Source organism: Esox lucius, chromosome 11 (genome assembly GCF_011004845.1).
Source record: "Esox lucius isolate fEsoLuc1 chromosome 11, fEsoLuc1.pri, whole genome shotgun sequence".
NCBI lineage: Eukaryota > Metazoa > Chordata > Actinopteri > Esociformes > Esocidae > Esox > Esox lucius.
The window spans coordinates 50,531,190-50,557,249 of record NC_047579.1 but is presented as its reverse complement, the minus strand read 5'-3'; the positions used below and the strand labels follow the sequence as shown (position 1 = coordinate 50,557,249).

The following is a 26,060-nucleotide window of genomic DNA, read 5'->3' as shown; positions in this document are numbered from 1 at the left end:
TTGAAAATAGCACAGTAATACATATTTATATATGTACTCTTGTCCAGCAACGAGCTCTCTTCTGTCAAATTTTTTGCGAGCATTATCAAGTCTGGTAAGGGGATGACAGGATGATGTTTTTACCAGTAAAACGATTTGTTACTGTATGCTAGTTGCTACCCTTTAAAGTGTCTGGTAAGATTAGCTAACTGTATAACTAATGAATAGCTCATTTGTTTTCTGTACCAGTATTCTGACTACAATATGACTAAAATGTAAGGGCATTTTATTGACTAAAACGACTCAGTCTTTTTACCATGTTGAAAACAACTAGACTAAATCTTTATTGAAATAAAATGAATGCGACAAAAACCTTTTGTGAATTATTGTGACAATGGCTAAAACGAGACTAAATAAAAGAGTGACAATATAAACAATGGACACGTGTTAAGTACAGCATTTACTGTAAACTCAGTTCAACTGCCCAGTGTTTCCATAAATATCACCTAGAAGTACTACAGCCACTTCCAAAGGTGGTAATTAAGAATGTGGAAAAAAAACTGTCAGTGCTGGAATAGAGGACCTATCCCAAAATAGTTTATGCAAGTACCCAATTGATTTGCCAGCTTATCCTCCTCAAGAGTATTACATCAGATTCTATGGCATTTTTAAAACTGAGATGCAAGTGTAGGCGTTTCTTCAAGTGTTGTTGTCTCTCCAATTTCTGCTTTGGCTACATGTATGACCAGGACAGGTCAAAAACAATATATGGGTATTAGAAAAATGCTATTCATTTTCACTAGACAGTTACTTTAAATTATACAGTATTTAGGTTTGCCTGGTTGTTTATGATCAGTTTTATGTTGACTATAATCTGGTGGTAAAATGCATACATTAAATTGCCATTTTTGCCATGAGGAAATCACATAAAACGATAGATGTACGATAGATTAGTTTTGATCCCTACCTGTCCACTTCGTCCCGCGCTACAATGTCTCCCTTCTTCAGGGCTTTGATAGCGTACAGACTGCCTGTCTTCTTGTACTCGGTCAACAACACCTGGAAAACAGAGAGGGCTCATCCAAGTCCCCTGGGCGGAGCGACAGAACTAACGGAAAGTTCCTAAAACACAGCAGGTAGATGTGAAATGAGAGGACACATACCTTTCCAAAGTGTCCCCTGCCCAACACAGCGATCAGCTTGAAATCCTGCAGACACAGAGGTCCCTGACTCTTCCTAATGAAAACACACACAGAACATTATATTATACCTACAAAGAACATAATATTACACACACACACAGAACATAATATTATACATACAGAACATAATACTACACACACACAGAACATAATATTACACACACACAGAACATAATATTATACCTACAAAGAACATAATACTACACACACACAGAACATAATATTATACATACAGAACATAATACTACACACACACAGAACATAATATTACACACACACACAGAACATAATATTATACCTACAAATAACATAATATTACACACACACACACACAACATAATATTACACACACACGTGACCTGACAAAGTAAAATGCAGCACACTGCAGTGTATTCACTCATCCTCCTTCTACCAAATCAGTTGATTGAGAACAAATGTTCACTAAAAGCAATGACCTGTGGAACAGTTGCAGGGGAGGAGAGGCGATGAATTAGCCAATTGAAAACCTGAAGACAATTAGGCAGCTATGTTGTGGCCATGACACTGGGGTCAAGTCTTATGACCTGTGACACCCAGCGTAGTGACCCCATAATGTAAGGACACCCGTTTAACGTTCCAGTTCAACATATAACGGGCTTAGTCCAACCCCTTTACCTAATCAGAACCCAAAAATATAAACAGTTTATAAACCAAGTTCATGTATAAACGGTCAGTCCTTTATCCATAGCTCCACCAATGAATTCAGTGTTTACTTTTCTCGAGAGCTAGCTAGTAGCCCTGCTTATTTCAAAAACGGCAGATTTTCTCAGACAGGATGCTGAATGCTGGTCTGTTTTGTGCCAATCTGGCACCACTACAGAGAACAGAAATATGTGTCAGCATGGCCGTGGTAACGAGCTATAGAGGTCAAGTCATTCGGCCATATTGTGCGTGGGTGTGTTTCTCCAGCACCATGCTGTGGGGGCCATATTGTGAAAGGATGTGCTCAGGTGAGTGCGAGGACCCACTGGGCCCATGGCACTGTACCTCCGCAGGGAACTGGTGGATCGGGTTCTGACTGGCCCCTCTTGGACCACATCCGGAGGGGAGAACGGCTCAATCGCTGGCATTTGTTCCTGAGAGTGCGTGAAAAGGATAGATATATAGTAGTGATAGACAAGATGTTGAAGATGGTAATGGAGGGGGAAGAGACACCAGACAGACAGAGAGACGGGTCAACAGTAATTCCATCCATCCAGGTTATAAGTAGCCGGTTCCCTTCTGGCTGGCTGCTCATTGTCCTCCTATTTCCTTGGTATTGTTAATTAGTTGTCTAAAAACATCAGAGTAATTAATCCAGTAATCCCTCGGGTCTGCTGACCATCTGCCACCCAGTCTACCCCCCCCCCCCCCCACTGCACCCCCGCCACCTCTTCTCCTCTCATGCCAACCACGTTCTACACACTGTGAAATAAACACTGACTGGGATTTGATCTCATTAAAACTGCCCCAATCCAATGCAGTGTAATTAGTGTGGATTCCTCTCTCTTTCCATGTTACTGTTTCCTTTCTCCCCTTGTCCTTCTCAGGCCAGACCGGTCTGATATCCACATTCTTCCCAGGCTAATAGTCCATTCAATATGACTGGACCAATGTTTTCTGGCCAAATAGTTCTTGGAGGGACTGGCCAAAGAGAAAGTGATACTACCAGAGATAACGCCCCTACCAGAGATAACTGCCCCTACCACAGATAACTGCCCCTACCACAGATAACTGCCCCTACCACAGATAACTGCCCCTACCACAGATAACTGCCCCTAACAGAGATAACTGCCCCTACCAGAGATAACGCCCCTACCAGAGATAACTGCCCCTACCAGAGATAACTGCCCCTACCAGAGATAACTGCCCCTACCACAGATAACTGCCCCTACCAGAGATAACTGCCCCTGCCAGAGATAACTGCCCCTGCCAGAGATAACTGCCCCTGCCAGAGATAACTGCCCCTACCAGAGATAACGCCCCTACCAGAGATAACTCTCCACTTCCTCCTACATCCGTCCATCCAATCTGCCTTTACTTCCTCCCATTCCTTCTACTCACCAAGTGGGGAGAATCAACGATGTCTCTCATTATCTCAGGTCTCGGGGGAGAGTCGCTCTCCACACTCAGCTTCTCTATGGAAATCTCCCTACGACATGTATAAATATCACCAGATACATCTCACCGTTAGGTTCCCGTTAAACGAAAAAAGAAATGCACGTTTTCAAAAGCTAGCGTGAATCTAATCGCAATGTCTGAGCATAGTGGGGCCCTCTACATGGACAGTTATTGTATAAATTACAGATGCCAGAAGCCCTGGTATCCCAAAGGAAGTCCTCACCCCGGGCTGTGGGAATGTGTGTTGTTTCCAGTAGGGATGGCATTCTTCAGGAGGCGAACCCAGGTGGCAACATCGATGTTCATCTGACGAGCGCGCAGGAACGCCTTACCTGCAACGCACGCAGAAGACACATGGCAGGAACCGCAACACACACGCGCCAACAGCACAGCACCACTGGCTGGTCTCAGAACCCAGGGCCTAAAACGAAGCACCCTGGTCGGAGTAGACAGTGGTGGGCAGACTGTCTTATTCTCAATCTGTTGAGCTGGGATGTGTTTACAGTTTAAGCATTTAATACAAATACAATTCTAAGCTGTTTTGTTTCAGCTGGTAGTCACATAAAGATCTTTGAATCCTAATATACCCTATTACATTCTACCTATTTTTACAAGCAATGGGTACAAGCAAAATACAAATAAGACAATTCCTTAGTTGTGAACTAGGCTATGAGACAGACAAGCAAGAAAAGACACTGAAAAAGCGAGTGAGAGCAACTACGCACTGTCCACCATCAGGCAGGTATGCTTTACCCAATATTCACCCAGGAAAAAAATTCTACTCTTGTTTATTGGCTTGTTAACATTATTTTGTTCACACACTGTGTTTTCCATGCTTCCACTTCCAGGAATTAGGGAACATGTCATCAGCTATTATACCCAGCAGAGAGGAACAGGCCAAGCAAGAGGGCTGAATCTCACCAGAATCCAGAATAACCCAATGGGTATTGAAGTTCTTAAGCTTGTCACCTGCCCGTACAATGGCTCCCACTGTTCAGAGGATCTTGTAATTATACAGTGGTGAATTAATGGTGCCAAAAGAAATGTTTTTGTTATGAAACCTTTTAGCATGACGTGACATAAAAGACACTGAGTGTCATTTCATTACTAAACAGAAGGTGGAAATTCTAAAGAAAAAACATCTACTTCCTAAAAAGTTAAAAATGGTTTAATTTACGAACAAAACAGAACTCAACAGCTTTTACATCAAGTTGAATAGTGTGAGGATGACGTTTTTTTTTTGCAACAAGTTTCACAATTAAAACATTTTGTTTGTTGGAATGAATACACCCCTGGCCTCTGCCACAAGTCAGAGCTGCATTCAGTTATTAGTTTTTTTATCTTCTGGAACGTTTGAAAAAGAAAAAAAACGGTGCTGTACTGAAAGACAAGTTGAAGAACAGGGTGGAGTTTGGGAAAAGAAACAGCATGTTGTGGGACTGGGAAAGAACCAGCATTGCCACTGTCCATTAAATATGCCACTCACTACTTCAAGCCTAAGCCACACATCTAACCCTAACCCAGCAAACAGAAGGAAACATAACTCAAAGTCTGTTCAACAAAGTATTGTGGGAAAGTGTTCAAGCAAACTGAAGCAGAGATATTTTTTGGGGGAAAGGAAAGTCCAATTGCATTAATGGACATTGATATACAGCACTTGAAAAAAATTAAGAGACCACTACATATTTTTCTTTCCTTTCCAAAAAAGTTGAAAAGGAAAGTTTTGAGTGAGGAACAGAAGCGTTCAATTTGTAGTGGTCTCTTAATTTTAACCCTTCTGTTCCTCACTCAACACCTTCCCTTTCGACTTTTTTCGGAAAGGAAAGAAAAAGGTGCAGTGGTCTCATCATAATTTCCGGAGCTGTATGTAACCCATATGATGTCAATAGATGCATTGTGGGTCACAAATGATTTGAACAAGAAGCAGAACAATTCAAATATTTTTTCTGATATTGGAGATATTAAACTTATGGAATATTGAGATGTATAACCTCACTTTCTTCGAGAGATTTAGTAATGAACAACAATGTGAAACTAATAAATGTGTTTACAGGCAGCTGTGTAGGAGTTATACGTTTCTCCATTCATTGACCAATGACATTCATATCTTCTAATATCTAAAGTATTTCTGACTAGACTAGCGTAGCTGTGGTATTTCTTTGATAGGTCTTTGATATTTCAGTTTAAGAGACAGCAGCCACAAAATGGTATTTTAAAATAACCTAACAATAATCAAAACATTTGAGATTCCTTCTTACTAGTAACATATATATTTTTAAGAAACGTTGCTAAGCATGTTTATGCATTGTTGTCCATTGAGTTTTTGTTGGTAAAAAAGATTAAATAACAGGAAGTTCGAAATGTTATCTTGTTCATACAGCAGCTTTTAACATGGTTTACTCAGTCCATTAAGATTGCCCAGTCCTGATGAACTGAAGTAATTACAATCCTGATGCACTAAATTTGCATTAAAACAACAACCCATTGAATGAATCCACACCACTTGCCGATTCCAATATTAGATAGCAGAACTGATACAGAACACAAAGCACTATTGATGGCCATACGAGGCTTCATTAGCGTTATTTTAGCAGCAGGATGTTATGCTGGCAGCACTCAGATTTTCTTTATCACAACAAAAGCCATCATTGAAATTTATAAGGCAATATAGTGAAAAAAGATTTACGGTTTAGATTGTTAACTATTTAGCCTTATATATTTCAATGATGGCTTTTATTTAGAAAAACGGGTAATGAAGCCTGGAATGGCCATCACTGCCTTAAAAACCACTTGGTGACATGTAAAGATATTCACAACACTAACACCACACTGTTCTGATAATAGTTTCACTTTACCATGCTGTTTGGAGAAAACTTTCTTTTGCCTCTGCAGTCTGGGACCTCGCTCTATGACTGGGTTGAAGAACATGACCTGAAACACACACACACACACACACATCACACATCAGTAACAAGCAGGGTTCCGTTTGTGTGCATGTTTGTGTGAACGCGTGTGTGTGTGTGTGGTGTAGGCAGGGCTTTGTGTGTACCTCAGCCAGCAGCAGACCCTGAGGCTCCAACTCCAGCTGAACTCTGTGTCTCTGGTTGTCCAGGAACTCCTCCAGCTTCAGGTACTTCAGAGCACACAGGGAACGATAGTCCCTCCAGTACACAGCTATCTCCATCTCTCTGGACTAGAGGGAGATACAGGTCAATGCACACACCATCATTGTGTGGACCAAACACAAAATCCCTTTTCAAAATCTTACTTTCCCTAACGGCTAACCCTAAATATCATTAAATTGCTGTTTAGTGTGAGCACTCCAAAGGAACTCAGACCCCTCAAAGGAGCCTCTGAAATTAACCAAACTCACACCACCTCGAGAAGAGTTTGGTTCACTTGAAGTCGGTGGCCCCATTCCCTATATTTGAGCAATGTTAACACACAGATCTACTGGTTCAGCTGGAAAAACAACTGCACTATGCCCCTTTTGACCCTATGAGTCAATCAGACATTTCACCTGAGCTTCAATAATTGTTAGGATAGGGTGTGTTTGGTCAGAAGAGACATAACATAGGACATAACACAATGTTTTCGGGGACTCTTTTTGGCCTGACCTTACCACTTTTACCATCAGTATCCAAACATCTGAGTTGCATCTTTAAGCTTAACAAACTCATGCAATTGGGCTGTACTCTGCTGGCAATAGTCGGCCCTCATTTCAGGGTGGTTGCGGTTGGTGGATGTCCCTTTGGGTGATGCTTGGCAATGTGGGTGGATTGATTACCCTCCCCCGGACAGGGCCAGTGTCACTGGACCCCCCTGTCTCAGCCCCAAGGTCTTACGCTGCTATATTATTGTGCCGGGGGGGGAGTATGGTCGGTTCTCCTTCTCCACTGTAAATCCTTATAAATCTAAGGAATGCACTCTCTACATTTTCCTTGTCTCCTGCCCTGTTTTAAACTTAGGAGGACATGAGGGTCTTGGCCCACACCTGCAGAGTACCCGGCTTGAAAGACTCGTTGCTGTCCCTGTCCAAAGTCTGCCTGGTTGTGTTGCAGATCAAGATGATACCTGACGATTTCAGCTGCTACTCTGCTACTCCCCCCACCCCCCCAGTGTTGTCCCTGTCCTTGTCCATCTAGTCATGCTTCTGAACTGGACCAGGTTTAAATAGACTCTGGACCCATTTATTAATTATTACAATTTGTACTCTTAATATGTTCAACCGGCACAGCCAGAAGAGGACTGGTCACCCCTCTGAGTCTGGGTCCTCTCTAGGTTTCTTCCTAAATTTCGGCCTTCTTAGGGCAATTTTCCTAGCCACTGAAATTCAACACTACTGTTGTTTGCTCCTTGTTTAAGGCCGGTTGTTTTGTAAAAGCACTTTGTGACACCTGCTGAAAAGGGCTTTATAAATAAATTTGATTGATTGATCGACAACATGCAGCTCTCTTCACCCACCCTCCAGTGAATCCCTGTTTATCTACAGCATTTAAAGATCTCTTGGTATCAAATATGTTCCTGTGACATGATTTTAATTTAGGAATAATGAAATTATTACATTTTAAACTTTCATAACTTTAAAAAAATGTATTATTGAAAACAAAGTCTAACCAAAATACTTACAGACCAACCATTGGCACTCTGGGCACCAGGGAGCAATTAGGTTTAAGTAAACCAAATGAAATAACAGTCCATAAGGAAATAACTAAGCATATAGTTAGGAATAACACCTAGCTCAAACAATCAATTTGAAATTGTACTAAATGTACTCAAATTATTCCAAAAGGAATGTTTATGCAGTTTGGCTTTTAGGACCATGAATACACACTGGAGTGTAGTCTAGTTTAGGACCATGAAAACACACTGGAGTGTAGTCTAGTTTAGGACCATGAAAACACACTGGAGTGTAGTCTAGTTTAGGACCATGAATACACACTGGAGTGTAGTCTAGTTTAGGACCAGGAATACACACTGTAGTGTAGTCTAGTTTAGGACCATGAATACACACTGGAGTGTAGTCTAGTTTAGGACCATGAATACACACTGGAGTGTAGTCTAGTTTAGGACTAGGAAAACACACTGGAGTGTAGTCTAGTTTAGGACCAGGAATACACACTGTAGTGTAGTCTAGTTTAGGACCATGAATACACACTGGAGTGTAGTCTAGTTTAGGACTAGGAAAACACACTGGAGTGTAGTCTAGTTTAGGACCAGGAATACACACTGTAGTGTAGTCTAGTTCAGTACCATGAATACACACTGTAGTGTAGTCTAGTTTAGGACCAGGAATACACACTGTAGTGTAGTCTAGTTCAGTACCATGAATACACACTGTAGTGTAGTCTAGTTTAGGACCAGGAATACACACTGTAGTGTAGTCTAGTTTAGGACCAGGAATACACACTGTAGTGTAGTCTAGTTTAGGACCAGGAATACACACTGTAGTGTAGTCTAGTTTAGGACCAGGAATACACCTGTGGAGCATAATGTGCTCTTCAATAATTCACCGGAGAACAAAAACCATCCTTAATATTTTGGTATCTAAATCAAAAAGTAACAACAGTTCTGTAGCAGTTAGCCTAATGCATTCTCTCCGGGAAAATTCCCTCTGCAACGGTGTCCAGTCCACCACTCCGTGACCCTGAATGTTGTACTGCTGCAGCATGTCTTAGTATGTGGTAGCAACTCACCCTCTCCAGTTCGACGGTGAACGTCTGGTCCCAGGCCTGCTCGCCCACCGTCTTCCAGCACGTCTGTCCCACCACCGTGTTCTCCAGCTTCAACACCGCACTCACCTCCGCTGCACAAAAAGAACACAGCGGACACGGGTAAGGGCCCGACACGGCGCCAACGGGGACGGGCACGCCGGCTACACGGCACACTCACCGGAGAGCTCGTCCGTCTTCCCGGGGACCCGGAGGCTGAGGCTGCTGGTGCTGCGGCTGTAGAGGCCGCTGAGCTTGAAGGAGCGACTGTCCCCGGGGCTGTGGCAGGGCAGCACGGCCGGGGTTCCTCTGCTGCGCCCCGGGACCACTTCCAGCAGCCCCACACAGCCCAGCAGGCGCACCTGCAGGGTACCTGGGACAGACGGATGAGGGAGGGGGGGAGAGAGTTACCGATGTTACACTGGGCTCGGGAAAGCTTCTGACCTCACACGCCGGGATACGTGGGATTTTTCGTAAGCGTGGAAGCCTGCAGAGATTTGGGTGGCGGACACTCAGCGTGTAGGTACCGGTGAGTGGGGAGGGCTTGCTGAGCGTGCTGTACTGGTTGTGCACGTAGGGCGTTCCGTGTCTGGAGGAGAAGGCCGAGGAGGAGGCCAGCACCAGCTCCTCCTTGATGAGGCAGGCCTTGGGGTGGTCCTCGGACAGCTCCGACAGGCGCTGCTCCAGAGAGCCTCGCAGCAGGTCACAACGCTGAGACGATTCACTCAGACCACACTGAGCCTGGGGAGGGGGGGGGGGGGGCAGAGAGACCATGTTACCGCGGTGTGAGAGAGAGAGAGAGAGAGAGAGAGAGAGAGAGAGAGAGTGAGAGAGAGAGAGTGAGTGTGTCTTGACAAACCTTGCGTAAATGTGCCCTAAATATGTAAGGGTTTAATGTTCTGTCCATTCAAGCTTGACATTATTATCAAAATTGGGCTGCAGGCGTTCCTCAACATTACTGGATCAGAACTGGACTGCAGGCGTTCCTCAACATTACTGGATCAGAACTGGACTGCAGGCGTTCCTAAACATTACTGGATCAGAACTGGACTGCAGGCGTTCCTAAACATTACTGGATCAGAACTGGACTGCAGGCGTTCCTCAACATTACTGGATCAGAACTGGACTGCAGGCGTTCCTAAACATTACTGGATCAGAACTGGACTGCAGGCATTCCTCAACATTACTGGATCAGAACTGGACCGCAGGCATTCCTCAACATTACTGAATCAGAACTGGACTGCAGGCATTCCTCAACATTACTGGATCAGAACTGGACTGCAGGCATTCCTCAACATTACTGGATCAGAACTGGACCGCAGGCATTCCTCAACATTACTGAATCAGAACTGGACTGCATGCATTCCTCAACATTACTGGATCAGAACTGGACTGCAGGCATTCCTCAACATTACTGGATCAGAACTGGACCGCAGGCGTTCCTCAACATTACTGAATCAGAACTGGACTGCAGGCGTTCCTCAACATTACTGGATCAGAACTGGACTGCAGGCATTCCTCAACATTACTGGATCAGAACTGGACTGCAGGTGTTCCTCAACATTACTGGATCAGAACTGGACTGCAGGCGTTCCTCAACATTACTGGATCAGAACTGGACCGCAGGTGTTCCTAAACATTACTGGATCAGAACTGGACTGCAGGTGTTCCTCAACATTACTGGATCAGAACTGGACTGCAGGTGTTCATGCTCTACGTTCGTAGAGTACAACCTTACCTCACTCACGCAGGAAGGTGCCACGCAACCTATCCATTACTTATCCAGAATGTCGCATTTCCAGTCCTCCCAAATCACCCCACTCACACCACTGGCTTTCAGTTGAACCTTGCACTACAAAATCCATGGTGCTTACCTACAGAGCAGCTTTTCTTCCCTATTTCAGACATTGGTACAACCCTACCTCGGGATTCACTAGAATGTACTGTACTTACTCTGACTGAGCTGTTCCTCCAAGCTTCTTAAAACGTGTGCACTAATTCTAAGTGCCTCTGGCTAAGAGCATCTCATAAATACCTACAATGTAAATGTAAAACGATGTATACATTAAGTGTGTGTCAGTGTGTTTGAGAGCAGATGCATACATTATTCCTGTGTGTGACCTCTGACCTCTGAAATGGCTTTCTTGTCCTGGACTTTCCCAGCTCCCAGCAGCCTCAGCATGTTCTTTGCTCCCTCAGCCATTGCGAGCTCCACACGGTAGTGATGCCAGAGCTCCTCCACCCGCAGCTCCACCCCACACGTGTCAGGCTTGCCTGGGGACAGACAAGCGGGGGGGGGGGGGGATTAGTAGAGATGTGCAACTTTCAACCACTATGCATATTGTATATTTACAGTTCATCGCATGTTAGGAATTAGGACTCAGTTAAGCGCTCAACTCAAACGATTCCACGTCAAGCTCTTTATGTGTGCGATCAGATCTCCGAATAATGTGAGACCCTGTGGGAGTTTGGATGGATCTGTGTGTCCTAAGTGAGCACTTGTTCCTGAGTCACCGGGGGAAATGCCCTGCAGGTGTCTATGCCAAGGAGAAAATCAGCTAGACAGGGGAAGAGAGCGGGTACAGAGGTCGAAACAGGAAGACAAAGACGTAGTTGAACACACAGAAATCCACGAGAGGCACGGACATATACCCGTCTCTTTACATCTTCTCACGGCCTTCATTCTCTCTGGGCGTCCCATATAGTGCTACATGCCTCCTCTCTCTCCCTCTTTCCCTCTGTCTCTAACCTTGGGTAAATAATGCATGTCTTTTTGCAGCTGGGCAACATGAAGGCGAAGCAGGTACATCAATAAAGCGTGCGTGTGATGTGTGTGTGGTGTATAGAGTGGGGTGGGGAGAGGATGGCTGTAATACAACACAGGCTGTGAGTGCAGTGGATTATAATAAAGCACTCGGACTCTGCACTTATGAAGACGGGGGGCATTGATCTGTTACCCAGCCACACTGTATAAACAATGGAACGTTGATGGACAGAGCCTTGACCAGATTACAGACCACAGGAGGCAAGCAGGCTGAAGCACACATACATATACAGCGCCGGAAAAAATGAAGAGACCACTGCACCTTTTTCTTTCCTTTCCAAAAAAGTGGAAAAGGAAGGTTTTGCGTGAGGAACAGAAGGGTTAAAATTAAGAGACCACTGCAAATTGAATGCTTCAGCTCCTCACTCAAAAACTTTTTTTTGTAAAGGAAAGAAAAAATTTTTTTTCCCAGAGCTGTATACACACAAAGACCCATTTACATTCAACTGGACAGTTATCTACCCTGGTTATCTTCGGTCTGCTCGGTGGCCTGCCTGGCCTTGCGGATTTGCATGCGGATGATGTCAATCTTGGTCTTGCTGTCTTGCAACATCTGCAGGGCCGTCTGGTGCATCTTCTTGTCCTACAGCCAACATTGTACAGTCAGGAGAGTGAAATAAAATGCAACCTATGCAAACCGTTTCTACTCGGGGTGCATGCTGGGAGAAGATCTGATGAGAGGTGAAAAGCTAAAGAAGGCATATGAGATGGGTTATGTGGTCCAGTCCCAGACCTTGGTGACTCCATTGGCGTAGATGGGGATCATGTTCTCCGCGCCCTGTTTGCACTTGAGCTCGATGTTGAGCTGGCGCTCCAGAGCGGTGATCCGGTCCAGGTTGGCCGAGCGGCTGCGCGCCCCAGGAGACTTGGGGCCATCTAAGGGGTCAAATGTCATTGTTACCTATAGTTACTACAATCATACGCAGTGGTCGTCAGTGCATTCCAGGCGTGGCTGAATCCGTAGTACGGGCCTGTGTTCTGCCCCCGTCAGTACCTCGGTTGTTCTCGTCCCCTCCTTTGACCACGATGTAAGCATCCAGCTCCTGTAGCTGGGCGTGCAGGTTGTCCAGTTTGCGGCTGGAGCTGCGGAGTTGGCTGTCCACCTGCTGAACGTTCTTCTTGTCTGTGGTGGCTCTCCTCAGGTTCTCAGCTCCCTCCTTGATCTTCAGCTCTTTTCTGACCCGGACAAAACACAAGTATTGTGAGGCCTGCTGCACGACAGCCCCTTAGGCAAAACCCAACAAGGCATCAGGAATTCACGAGTAATGCTGACCTGATCTCCCGGCGGATGCGATCCCTCTCTTCGTCCAGGTGCTGCTGGACGCTGGTGTCGGAGAAGTCAGAGCTCTGGTCCAGACCCAGTTGCTCCAGCACCGACAGCCCACCTGGGTCACTCTGACAGGGGAGAGGAAGAGGACAGAGAACGGGGAATCCGTCAGCATCAAACACAGTGTAAAACACACACATTGTGCAAAAACAACAGGATGTCTGCGGTATGTCCAGTTTCTGGATTGGTGAAGGTGGAGGGGACTAGGTGGGGATCAACATTAACACAAGAGGCCTCCCAAACAGATGTGTAGGTCGGATGGAATTAACTAATCAGCGACAGGCTAGCTGTAGACATTAGGAGAGAGAGACAGAGAGAGAGACAGAGACAGACAGAGACAGAGAGAGAGACAGAGAGAGAGAAGGGGTAGGCTGATGGGTTTCCAATGACTCCCAGCAAGATGGAGAGAAATTTGTGAAGATAAAGCACAGGGGAGAGAGTGGAGCAGTCACTATACGCAAAGCCATTACAATCACCTGATCAATGGTAACCAGATTAGAGCAGACCAGGACAGCATTAACAGAGACTAGAATCTGGGATCAGGGATGAATACTGCTCATAGCCACTGATACACACAGGCGTCACATGCTGACCTGCTGTCTGCCAGTCCATCAAGCAGTGAAAACAAACACACGTGCATGCTGACAAGCTGGCGTGCACGCTAGCTCCCTGGTAAAGACCATGGTGCTCAACGCTAGGGTTGTGGGTTCAATTTCCACTGGGGACAGTAGAAACAAGAAAGCGCTCAATCATCTTCCAAACTACACAAAGTAAATGGGAAGTGTAAAAAATGCCAGAGGCCTTGTGCAGAAAAACAGATGCACACATACTAGTCAGTCACCACAGCCCCACGTACACTTTAACGAGCTCATACACACTCTGCACTACACACGTTATTATCAGTCATTACTGTTGTTGATTATTCGTTATAAAAACTGCAATGCATCATCTGGTCTGTGGAGAGGGTCAATGGGGTCACCTGCACTGCATCAAGGTACTGGCCGACTCCAGGGAATCGCAAGGAGCAGCAAAGATCACTGCGGACGCCTCCCTTCTCTGACTCTTGTCCACAATGATTGCAGGCAGTTCAGGTCTAGCATCACTTCCCAAAGCCTCGCTCCATCTGTGACCTTCAGCAACCAGCCATCAGGCTTCAGTTCAGGTCTAGCATCACATCCCAAAGTCACGTTCCACCTGTGACCTTCAGCAACCAGCCATCAGGCTTCAGTTCAGGTCTAGCATCACTTCCCAAAGCCTCGCTCCATCTGTGACCTTCAGCAACCAGCCATCAGGCTTCAGTTCAGGTCTAGCATCACATCCCAAAGTCACGTTCCACCTGTGACCTTCAGCAACCAGCCATCAGGCTTCAGTTCAGGTCTAGCATCACATCCCAAAGTCACGTTCCACCTGTGACCTTCAGCAACCAGCCATCAGGCTTCAGTTCAGGTCTAGCATCACTTCCCAAAGCCTCGCTCCATCTGTGACTTTCAGCAATCGGCCATCAGGCTTCAGTTCAGGGCTGTTTTTGTTTCATGGGCTCACTGCATAAAGAGAGCTATGAACTGTCAAAAACTGCATGAAAAATTATGGCTGTGCATCAAACCTTAGAATGATACACTAAATGTGTGTCAACATCCTGTATTTCCACTGTTCATTAACCCATTACGAGTAAAACAGTAAAATGTACTCAACCTTAGTGTATTGAACACTATCTACGACCAGTTCCACTGTCATACCAAGTACAATTCTGGGTATTTACATGGTGTAAATAAAAGGTGATTCCTTCTGTATCTGGCTTTATTTTCTATTTCTAAGTGTTGTTGTTTATGATGCATGTGAGAAACATGTGAGGTGATTTGACAATGACACTGACACACACACACACACACACACACCAGCATGCAGCCCTATCCCATTAATTTCCCAGCAGACATTAGAAACAATCAAACAGAGGAAAGATCATCATTAGAGCGGAACAGAGCCCAGATCTTACAGCAATGGTGACGACAGACAGCCAGTTCCAGCCCCACCCCCACCCCCCAATGATTGGCTACTTCAGGCCATACAGAGACCAGACTGTACAGAGACCAGGCCGTACAGAGACCAGGTCGTATTCAGAGACCAGGTCGTATACAGAGACCAGGCCGTACAGAGACCAGGTCGTATTCAGAGACCAGGTCATATACAGAGACCAGGTCGTATACAGAGACCAGGCCGTACAGAGACCAGGTCGTATTCAGAGACCAGGTCGTATACAGAGACCAGGTCATATACAGAGACCAGGTCATATACAGAGACCAGAGATTGGCTCCAGGCTGCATATCTGATTACAGCAGAGTCCCTACGCCAGGCAGAGCTCGGCTCCTACCAGGCGGACCATCATTAAAACCATAATCTGCAATACAATGCAGCGCGGTGCTGCCAAGCCAGCCCTCCTGGCCAAAGCCCAGTGATTTCGAGGGCTACTTACAAGGGCTATTACACAAGAAACCTTGCACAACCCTGCTGGGTGGTAATCTGGGAATATTTCCCACAGTGGACCAGGTGGTGTAATATTGTGTCAGATGGAACACAGAAATGTTCTTGTATTTCTTGCAAAGGGCCACAGAGGTAGATAAAATGGGCATGTAGTAATACAGGTCTAAATGTTATAACATGTTTAGGGCCAAACGGCCACGTTGGCTGGAGAATGGCGCTACTGTAGAAAGAAAAAAAAGCTGTAGGTTCACTCTGCTGCCAGCACCGTCCTTCTCCGCACTAAACTCTGTAGAAATGGAGGTGCAGACGTCATACCATGAGCCAGAAAGTCACGGGGGGAGAGAGAGACTTGGTTTGGACTAAGACCGGAAGAGCACTTGCTGAGCAGAGTCGACACACAAGCACATATTTGGCTTGAAAATAGACATTTTACTGAGGCATGAGGAGAGCAACAGTGGAAGAGAGGAGAGAAGAATATTTCTGAGGCATCCGGCAGAGATTAAAGAGGAAAGGCCGGACCATAAACCGTGTGACGCACTGCCATATTTACGGCCATTTACCAAAGCCCTCCAGTGGAACAACACAGTAGAATGAAAGGAGGTTTCCTCTCGGGGGGGGAATATGACGTGAAAACACTAAAAGAATAGCTCTGACATTAGCTATCAGTAATGACAAATGTTTTGAGCAGGAAGTGAACATGAAGCAGAAACCAAGGAGGGCAGAGAGGAAGCGCAAGAGAAACACACAATAGTGTGGAAAGTGCAGCTCGGACAGTGTGCCTACCGAAGCCTCTGTGTCCCCCAGGCTCTGTTCAGGGTTAGTGGGGGGGTCCTCGGCACTGCTCTCCTCCTGGCAGTCCGCCAACGCTGCTTCGCTGGCCATGGCCCACCCTGGCTCTCTCTGTCGCCCGGCCCGCCCCTTCGGCCTCGTTACCCACTCTCAGAGCCTAAATGACGGTTACACTCCACCAGAACTGCCAATCCAAATACAGAGCTACTTCTGCCTCCTCAAAGCCGGAGTGACCTTCCTTCCCGCCAGGAATCAAAAGAGAATCAATCTGAAGCAAGTGAATGAGAAAGAAGTAGGAAGAGAGAGAAGCACACAGCCCCACCCCACTGCTTCCTGTTCTGCTGTTAGTTAGCCTGGTAGCAGTTCCACATTAACGGTACCACACATTGACTTGCTTCAAAATGTACGCCGAACAAAAAAGCACTAGTTTAAAAAAGCAACAAAACATTCAACTTCACAGTATTCAGAAATACTACATTTAACAACTGACAAAAAATTAATTTGGTTATAAGAAACAGATACAAATAACGGTAACGGAATCACAGTTCCGAGGCAGAACGCCAGACCACCGTGACGGACCCGAAATTAAGAAAAACCGTGACAAAGTACCGACTGTGAGCATGGCCTTGCTGTGAAGAAAGGCTGCTAGAATGTAGATCGTGCAAAAGAACCCGGGCAGTGCACACTGCCCATAAAATGAGGTGGGCTCTGAGCAGCACTTCCTGACCTCGTGCCAAATGTATGACAACACTGTAGAAACATATTTCCCTCAGATCATTCAGACCTGCAAAGATTTTGAAATCAAATCCACACGGATAAAATCTTGTGTCTCTAGAACAGAACACCCCCACGTGCAACCCAAGCAGCAGCTTCTGACCCATTTTTCATTTGCAAACCAGTTGCCTTGAGAGAAAGGCCACCAGTGGAGCACAGACAACATGTTTAACATAAGCAATAGCTCTCTCTTCATACATGTCCCTTCTCATTCATACTGTTAACCATTTGCACATTGTTACAACACGGTACATTGCTTTTATTATGCAATTTACAAATGCTTTTGATTTAAACCTATGCCCGGGGACAGGAAGACAGTACTACCTGTAGTTTTGGACTACTATGTTTACCAATTCGTAATTCAATTCAATTGCCAAATCAAATGCATTAATTACAGAGTACATTTTTTGCCTGTAATTCTATTTGGCAATAATAATAATTCTAAAACTAAACTGTTAAATTATTTAACTAACTGGTAGGTCTAATGTTACTTGCTGTTTCTTTTTACTTTAATTATCGGAAGAATAAGATAAATGCAACCATATAACAATATTTTTGGTAACAGAACTGTGAACCTGAAAGAAAGTCAAACATTCAGCCAAAGCTAAATATATAGGTTTGGCATTTTGGTTTGATAATATATTTTTTTTTACATGTTTCCACAAATCAGAGCTTTTAATTATGACTACGTTTTAAGATAACTTATTTTGACAGCAGGATGTATATTTGACACCTAATTTAAAGGGCTCCCATGAATTTCACATTTTGGGGCTTAGAGGTACCTTTAAGATGGAAATGGCCCTAGACAGAATGCAACACTAACTTCTGACACAAACACACACACAGTAGTGATGTGGTTTGTAAGCTAGTGCCAAAAGACAATTGACTTCCTGCCGTTGGCTCTTCTCAGCATCGTGACACACTGATCACATAAAACACGAACAGCCAGACCCTGTTTGATCAACTGCATAATTTAAATGTAAACAGCGAGTACAGTTGAGAAAGGCAGTCAACATTTCAAAACCAGGAAACCATAAATGTCTCTGAAAAAGAAGCCATACATGTTTAATCGCCCTTTACAGTTGATAATACCAGTTATGGGAATATCATATTTATAATATGGGCAGATCGATAGTTGCCTTTTGACCACAACAGTGAAATGCTTACCCTAAATAGCATCTGGCCACATGTAGAAGAACACCCATAGACAGGAACAAAGGAAATGTTGCTTCACATTAGAAAAAACCGGAAGTGGAACTGAAATGTGACAGAGGAGGACAGGCTTGGTATTATGACCAGGAGAAAGTGTGAGGGCGAGAGGGAGCAAGCACGAATAGCAACAACCAACAGCTAAAGTTTACAGACCAACTGCAACATGCAATAGAACAGCCAGAGCGTCCATGTTGCCCTAAAGCCTCTTCCTGCCACGGAGTGATTCGGTGAGGAACGCCCCCAAAAGCCCGAACTCAGAAAGCAAGGCTAGATCACCGAAACCTCAAGAAACAATCAAGACGGCACATGGCTGTGTCAGACCGGATACACACTGCGGCATTTTCTCATACCCAAGCAAATTCATGTGCACACACTTACAGGCAGGCACAGACACTCGCACAAAGGTCGGTCTACTCGCTAACTGGGCAAATTCAGTCCATCTCAGCAAAGGAAGTGAGTCACATTGAAGAGGAATGTGTGCACCAAACAAGTAAGAAATAAGAAAGAGAAAGAACCAGGAGAACCCAAGCTCTACCCACAACTCTCCCTCTCTCCCAGCACCCGATACTCAGTCTATTGGTTGCGCAGGGACTGGGCCCCTGTGGCTGCATTACGTGCCTTCCCTCCGCTCGATACAGGCATTGAGTGAAAGCCATCCCTTTGATGAAGTTTTAATGGCCAGACCGCCGGCTCGCCTTGCCTGCTTCTATAAATAGACATGAAGGCCATCGCATTGGGAGCGACTTTTAGGGAAGCTCTCTTGCATGGTCTGCGCTACTTCCCGTACGGCCCAACACCTGTGATACTTGGTGATGCATAAGCAAAGGTCAGCAACCATCATGAACGGGAAACCAGAAACCATAGTTGATTACTGATTATGAGTCACTAATGTATATTCGTAGTTATCATCCAATAACACGGCCCTTCCCAGCGGGGCAACTGGGCTCTGATTGGATATTTCTTTGGGAAGGAACAACATGGATGATGATGAGAAATCAGCCCTGTTGGACCATAGATTAATTAAACTAGAAGCAACGTGTGGCCAATGTGTGAGAGTGGTTGTGCAGACGTTTTTCAGACACTGAGAGAGAGGGCAGGGCGGAGCTTCAGTGGGGAGGGCAGGGCGGAGCTTCAGTGGGGAGGGCAGGGCGGAGCTTCAGTGGGGAGGGCAGGGCGGAGCTTCAGTGGGGAGGGCAGGGCGGAGCTTCAGTGGGGAGGGCAGAGCGGAGCTTCAGTGGGGAGGGCAGAGCGGAGCTTCAATGGTGTGCCATTGGAGTAGCATAAAGTTCAACATTTCAGCCCGATGCTGTCAGAGGCTGATGAGGCCTGACAACTTCCTACTGGGCTAAGCCAGTAAAACAACTGATTGTGGCAGGTCAGGTTCAAATCTGACGTGCCTGTCAGCTGCTGCAGTAGGTCTTGGGTGCTGATTGAATAATTTCTTACTTGTTATTATTCTAACTGAACAAGTGATGTCACCGAAATCACTCATTTGTTGAAACTGCTAAACCATATCCTCTTCAGTTAGTGACTTCTCTGCCATCCCCTTCTCACAAGACACAGTGAATATCAAAAGCCTACACAGCCTTATTCAGGAAGCAGCTTGTGTTTACGTAAAGGCTGACATCAAGACAAAGCCATTCAGGCGTTTTTTTCACCTTTAATATGATCTTGTAACCAACAATATTTAAGTGAAAAACAAATTGAGAATTTGTCGTTCAGTGCCTTCTCTGCACTTTCTATAATGGGGGTTGTAACCGTTCAGAGTGAACCAATCAAATTCCAAATCATGTGCCAAGATAATTTGCCACCGCCAGATAATTCTGATTGGCCGAAAATAAAATCAGCTGTTTCTCAGATTTCCTTGAGATTTCTTGGTTTCTTACTGAAGAAATAGCCTTGGTCCACAAGCAGCTAACAACAGATAAACAGTAAAGATCAGGGATCCACGGAAAATAACCGATACTGACAGCTGATATTCAGCGAAATTGGACACTGCAAAATTGGAGAGGAAATCTGGGTAAAAGTTTAAATTGGTGGTGCTCTTGTTCATAGTGTTCCATGAGAGTAGCATTGACGACAGGTAGACCACAAACAACACATTAATGAGCACTTTGTTTGAGGGTTATGTTCATTTACACAAACATTTCAACATTTAGTTTCTAGTTTGCAGATATAGCCTAAACATATTGGGGTTTTTTTAAGCTGAAAGCAAATGGGTGTAAACATACTTAACTGATAATGTACCCTGAAAAATTATATAAATGTAGCATGTGTGGGTTAGGGTTAGTTCTGGGTCCAGTGTTTAATGAAATGTTCCATGTGCAAAACAGCTAATTTCATGTTTTACATCCCTGGTTGTGAGTGTTTCTCACTTGCCATGATAAGTAATCCACCCGACAGATGTGGCATATCAAGAAGCTGATTAAACATTAAGACAAGTTCACCATGTACCGTGGACAATAAAAGGCCCCTCGTTTGTACATACTCTCCTGTAAGCCAATGTTATTTTTTTAACGGGTAACCACGCTAACCCTAGCATCTACAGCCTCTTCACCTGTGGGCAGCGTGTGGGAGATTGGTTGGCTGATGTCAGTGTCATCGATGGAGTTTCTATAGTGGCGGTGGGTTATGATACCGCAGGCTTAAGGAAAGGACAGTAAACACAATCGAAATAAAATCTATGGCAATTTGAATGCACAGAAATAGACTAACAAGATCCTGAGGCCTGTTGTCATGCCCTTCATCTGTCCCCATCACCTCATGTTTCAGTGGGATAATAGGATGCACATGTCGCAAGGATCTCTGCACATTTCCTGGAAACTAGAAATCCCCCCCCGTTCTTCAATAGCCAGCATACACACTAGGGATTCCTAGGGGTCACGAAAGCAGATTTCTTTTAACTTAAATTCGATAACAGGACAATTAAACAATTCTCGATACCCATTATGATAATAGTGTAATACATTAAGATCATTTTTTTTTTAAAGGAACAATTGCCATTTATTTATATTTAAGGAACATTTTAAAACGGTTATTATAGAATCCACAAATACAGGAAACTTCTACTAGTTTCTCTCATATGCAAGATTTTTACTGTACTACTACCATAAATAAAAGCATAAATTACATCTACAGTTAATGTTTTAAGAAAATGTTAAAAAAAAAAAAATCTACAAAATGATCCGAATGCCTAAGATGCCCATCTGCCAGTGCATTAATCCGTTTGTATTGACTCGTAATCTCCTTACACTTGCTTTAGATACTCGCAGTAGAACCCGTCACACCCTAAAGCATTCAGAACTCATAATGAGATCAGAAATCTTATAAAACATATAAAACATTAAATGACCGATGTTAATGTCAAATTACACTCGTTAATTTACACTCATCACAATGGATTCCATATCGCCCAACAGTATTCACAGACTTTCTAAATCGTTCTATTCATCAATTTCATGGACTAAATGGCCAAAGGTTTTCTTGGAATTTAGAGTTGAGTTATAATACCTAACAGTATGCTCTTCCACTGCTCTTCCATCTAGAGACAGTTACAAGACGACTAACAAAGAAAGGCAGTACAGAACAAGAAAAAGTGAAAGAGAGGGAGAGTGCGTAAGGTTAAGGGAATAGGAGCCTTGTCTGAATTCCCCTCACATCCTCTCATCTTCACAGCCCCATTCAGCAGGCTGGCCGGGGTTGGATTCGGGTTAATAAGCAACATTCACCTCCTATTGCCACCATCCACCCCTTCTAGAACACCTCCACCCTCTCCACATCCAGAGTTACCATCCTGACGAAAGATATACACCCGGACAGAAAAGCTAGTAATAAAAACACCATGGAGTCCGTTCCAGAGGGAACATAGAAATGCCATCAGTCCACTATTACGGAAGATACACAATGGACGTTTTCTGCAATTACAATAAGCAATTACAATAAGCAATTACAATAAGCAATTAAGAGTGGCTCCACAAACATCCAGAACATTTGCTAACTGAATTGCTCAAAAATCTTGCTTTCATTGGTAAAAGTTATTTCAACTGGAAAATATGTCTTAATATATATGTGTGTCTGTAACTTTGGTGTAAGCAGGATAAACAACTGTTCAGAGCATACATTGCTTATCTCAGTGCCTCAGAGTGAGTAAGTTTCATCATTACATTCTGGTCAGGCAGTGCTGGTGTGGAGCAGTTAGATAGTAGTGGGAATTGCTAAGCGGCAGCGTAATCCACAACATGAATAATTTCAGTCCAAGCAAACATTTGTTAGTAAGGCCCCCGAGTGCATTGCTGAGCTTTTACATAAAAACAACAAATGAGGACCTCCATACTCTGAATGGAGTAAATGGCCAACTTTATCAGAGTGTAATTTGTGTGTGAAACAGAGCATGGACAGGCAGGGACTGAGAGACAGACAACCAACTATGCTGCTAGAATGATCTCCACACCACACACCAAGCCCTTGGATGCTGACAAAAACAACAGTGGGCAGGGATGTTCCAGCAGACCAAATCATATCTGCCACAGCCCACCCGTGACTAATACCCCACTCAGGGCACCTGCCTGCCATTTCAGGACAGTCCTACAAAAACCATGTAAAGAACTCAAAATAAATAGCGTTTGTGTGTGTATATATATATGCGTGTGCTTGTGTATACAGTGGATATAAAAAGTCTACACACCCTGTCAGTGCTCAGACCATATGCTGCACACTCCATCAAATTGGTCTGCATGGCTGTCATCCCAGAAGGAAGCCTCTTCTAAAGATGATGCACAAACAAAAGGTTTGCTGAAGACAAACAGACTAAGGACATGGATTACTGGAACCATGTCCTGTGGTCTGATGAGACCAAGATAAACGTATTTGGCTCAGATGGTGTCAAGCGTGTGTGGCGGCAACCAGGTGAGGAGTACAAAGACAAGTGTGTCTTGCCTACAGTCAAGCATGGTGGAGGGAGTGTCATCGTCTAGGGCTGCAAGAGTGCTGCCGGCACTGGGGAGCTACAGTTCATTGAGGGAACCATGAATGCCAACATGTACTGTGACATACTGAAGCAGAGCACGTTCCCCTTCCTTCGGAAACTGGGCTGCAGGGCAGCATGATAACAACCCCAAAACACAACTCCAAGACGACCACTGCCTTGCTAAAGAAGCTGAGGGTAAAGGTGATGGACTGGCCAAGCATGTCTCCAGAGATAAACCCTATTGAGCATCTGTGGGGCATCCTCAAACGGAAGCTGGAGGAGTGCAAGGTCTCTAACATCCACCAGCTCTGTGATGTCATCATGGAGTTGTGGAAAAGAACTCCAGTGGCAACCTGTGAAGCTCTGGTGAACTCCATGCCCAAGAGGGTTAAGGCATTGCTGGAAAACAATGGTGGCCACACAAAATATTGACACTTTGGGCCCAATTTGTAAATTTTCACTTAGGGGTGTACTCACTTTTGCCAGAGGTTTAGACATTAATTACAAGTTATTTTGAGGGGACGGCAAATTTACACTGTTATACAAGCTGTACCTTCAGTACTCTACATTGTAGCAAAGTGTCATTTCTTCATTGTCATTTCTTCATTTCCACATGAAAATATATAATCAAATGTGAGGGGTGTACTCACTTTGTGAGATACTGTATATATAAATGTGTGTTTGTGTGTGTGTGTGTATATAAAATGTGTGTGTGTATGAGTGTTTGTTTGTATATGAGTGTGTGTGTGTGTGTGTGTGAGGAGCAGTGCATCCGCAGCACTCAGATCAGATCAGATCTACTTAAATTCCTCCGTTTGATGGGATGTCCTCTGAACAATGTCTCAAGAATGAGCAGCAATAGTTTTGGGTCTCTCCGGGCTTTGGACAAGGATTTGAACCCTATTGAACCTTAGTGGGAACACTTGAAGATCACAGTTAACTAACGCTCTCCACTTGACCGAGCTTGAGAGAATCAACAAGGAAGAAAAGGCGAAACTGCCCAAGTCCGGTGGGGCAAAGCTGGTAGTCATACACAAGAAGACACAAAGCTGTGATGGCTTGCAAATGCTTATGTACATGAGATTAATTGGCACACATTTCTAAAAACTGACTTTGTTATTATGGGATGGTGGGGAGATTGATGGCAAAAAATCTATAATATAATAAATGAGTCGTTAACACAATTTAAATCAGTCTTTAACACTTTCCGGTGGGGGCTATAATTATAATATAACTAGAGCACAACAAGGGCACGCAACAACTTTTGCAGCCTGTTTCACCTAAAATGGTGCTTGCATTAACTTATGTTAACTAGCTTTAGCATGTTAGCTTGTAACATTTACAGCAGTCAGTGTAAGTCTGTTTCAACTTTTTATTTTATTTCTCAGCTTCATGAACATATCACCCCAACAAAAATGTACAGTCTAGGACAGAATTAGGTATACAAAAAACAAGAGCTTTAATGCTCCAGCCCCATCACCTAGCAGTCAAGGGAGTATGTAGCAGGGGGCACAAACTGCCTTTTTTAAAATGGCAACCAGATTTACATGGCTACAGCGAGAAGATTAAATATGATTATGGTGGAGGGGATAAGAGTGCATCCTCTAAATCAGATGATTATCCTACTTTAGTTCTGCTGGCGATTACGGCAGGCGTTCGCAAACCGCAGGCAAAACACAACACTGCTGCAGATTGTTACACACACAGGTACCCCGGATGTGAGTTTGTGATTTCCCCCTCCTGCCGTTTCCCCAGGTGTCCCTTATGTTCCTGATTGTGCTCGTTCTTGTTTCCCCCCTGGCAGTCATGAGGACGTCGCCTGATTGCCGAGGTGGACCAATCAGTGGATACCCATCCTAATTGCACCACCTGTTCCTTTTTCATACATCACTTAGGTTAGCACATCTCACTTTGTCCTGTCTCATGTGAGTATGTATTGCTGTGGTGTTTTGTTTGGTGTTGTCTAGTCAATTGTTTGAGGTTTAGTCCTTGTTCAACCTGTGCGTTTTGTTTGTCCCTGCGTCCCCGGGAAACATTCATTTTTTTTAGCAAGTCGCCCTTGGGCATACACAACCCGTAGGAAAACTTTGTCTAAAAGTAGGATGGTTGAACCGGTCATAGCACCGACAGGTGATCACAGAAACTGCCCAATTAGGAATCACACTAAACAGTGTTTCTCCACCTCTTCACTTTTCCCTTTCTTTCTCCTCTCTGTCATTCGCTCCTACCACTCCTTCACATCCTACACCACTCCCAAAAGGGGACGGCATCACATGACCTCGCTGGACGTTTACCAGCTCCCCCTCATCCTAGGTAATCAATCAGGTCACTGTACGGCAGGTCCTGGGCTGGCACGTATAATCTTTCAAATTGTGGATCCCTCCCAGCTAAGATTGTTAACAAAGATTACAAAGCTTCTCGGTACAGAGCCCAACTTGGCCAATTTTTATCACAGCAGGCTCTCCCGCCACTCATCAGATAACGGCAACAGTCAGTGAGTGAACCTAGACCAAGGTGGCCAGCTTGGTTCTATGAAAGAGTTCCTTACAGCGCTGCGACACAATACTACAGTAGGTAAGTGCAATTGGTGCGTTTACAGCTGTGGGTATCGTGAAAGTGCTCTAACCACTGTTAAGAACTTTCTTTTGTGAAAACCAAT

General features: G+C 44.6%; 1 protein-coding gene across 4 annotated transcripts in view; it reads right to left on the bottom strand.

Moving 5' to 3' along the window:
- The window catches only part of pkn1b (protein kinase N1b), a 44,749-nt gene that overhangs the window by 6,553 nt on the left and 12,136 nt on the right, over window positions 1–26,060 (bottom strand). For 2 of the 4 annotated variants that reach the window (XM_029123359.2, XM_029123360.2), the window contains exons 2-16: window positions 13,129–13,250; window positions 12,850–13,031; window positions 12,589–12,731; window positions 12,318–12,438; window positions 11,160–11,305; window positions 9,559–9,772; window positions 9,213–9,404; window positions 9,017–9,126; window positions 6,370–6,513; window positions 6,176–6,251; window positions 3,544–3,652; window positions 3,264–3,351; window positions 2,208–2,296; window positions 1,143–1,215; window positions 947–1,038 (exon numbers count right to left, since the gene is read on the bottom strand). In XM_029123359.2, coding sequence (XP_028979192.2) covers window positions 947–1,038; window positions 1,143–1,215; window positions 2,208–2,296; window positions 3,264–3,351; window positions 3,544–3,652; window positions 6,176–6,251; window positions 6,370–6,513; window positions 9,017–9,126; window positions 9,213–9,404; window positions 9,559–9,772; window positions 11,160–11,305; window positions 12,318–12,438; window positions 12,589–12,731; window positions 12,850–13,031; window positions 13,129–13,250 — 1,901 coding nt within the window. Of the gene's footprint in view, window positions 1–946; window positions 1,039–1,142; window positions 1,216–2,207; window positions 2,297–3,263; window positions 3,352–3,543; window positions 3,653–6,175; window positions 6,252–6,369; window positions 6,514–9,016; window positions 9,127–9,212; window positions 9,405–9,558; window positions 9,773–11,159; window positions 11,306–12,317; window positions 12,439–12,588; window positions 12,732–12,849; window positions 13,032–13,128; window positions 13,251–16,443; window positions 17,728–18,390; window positions 18,929–26,060 lie in introns of those variants that run through there. The other 2 variants (XM_029123361.2, XM_029123358.2) reach the window with 2 other exon arrangements.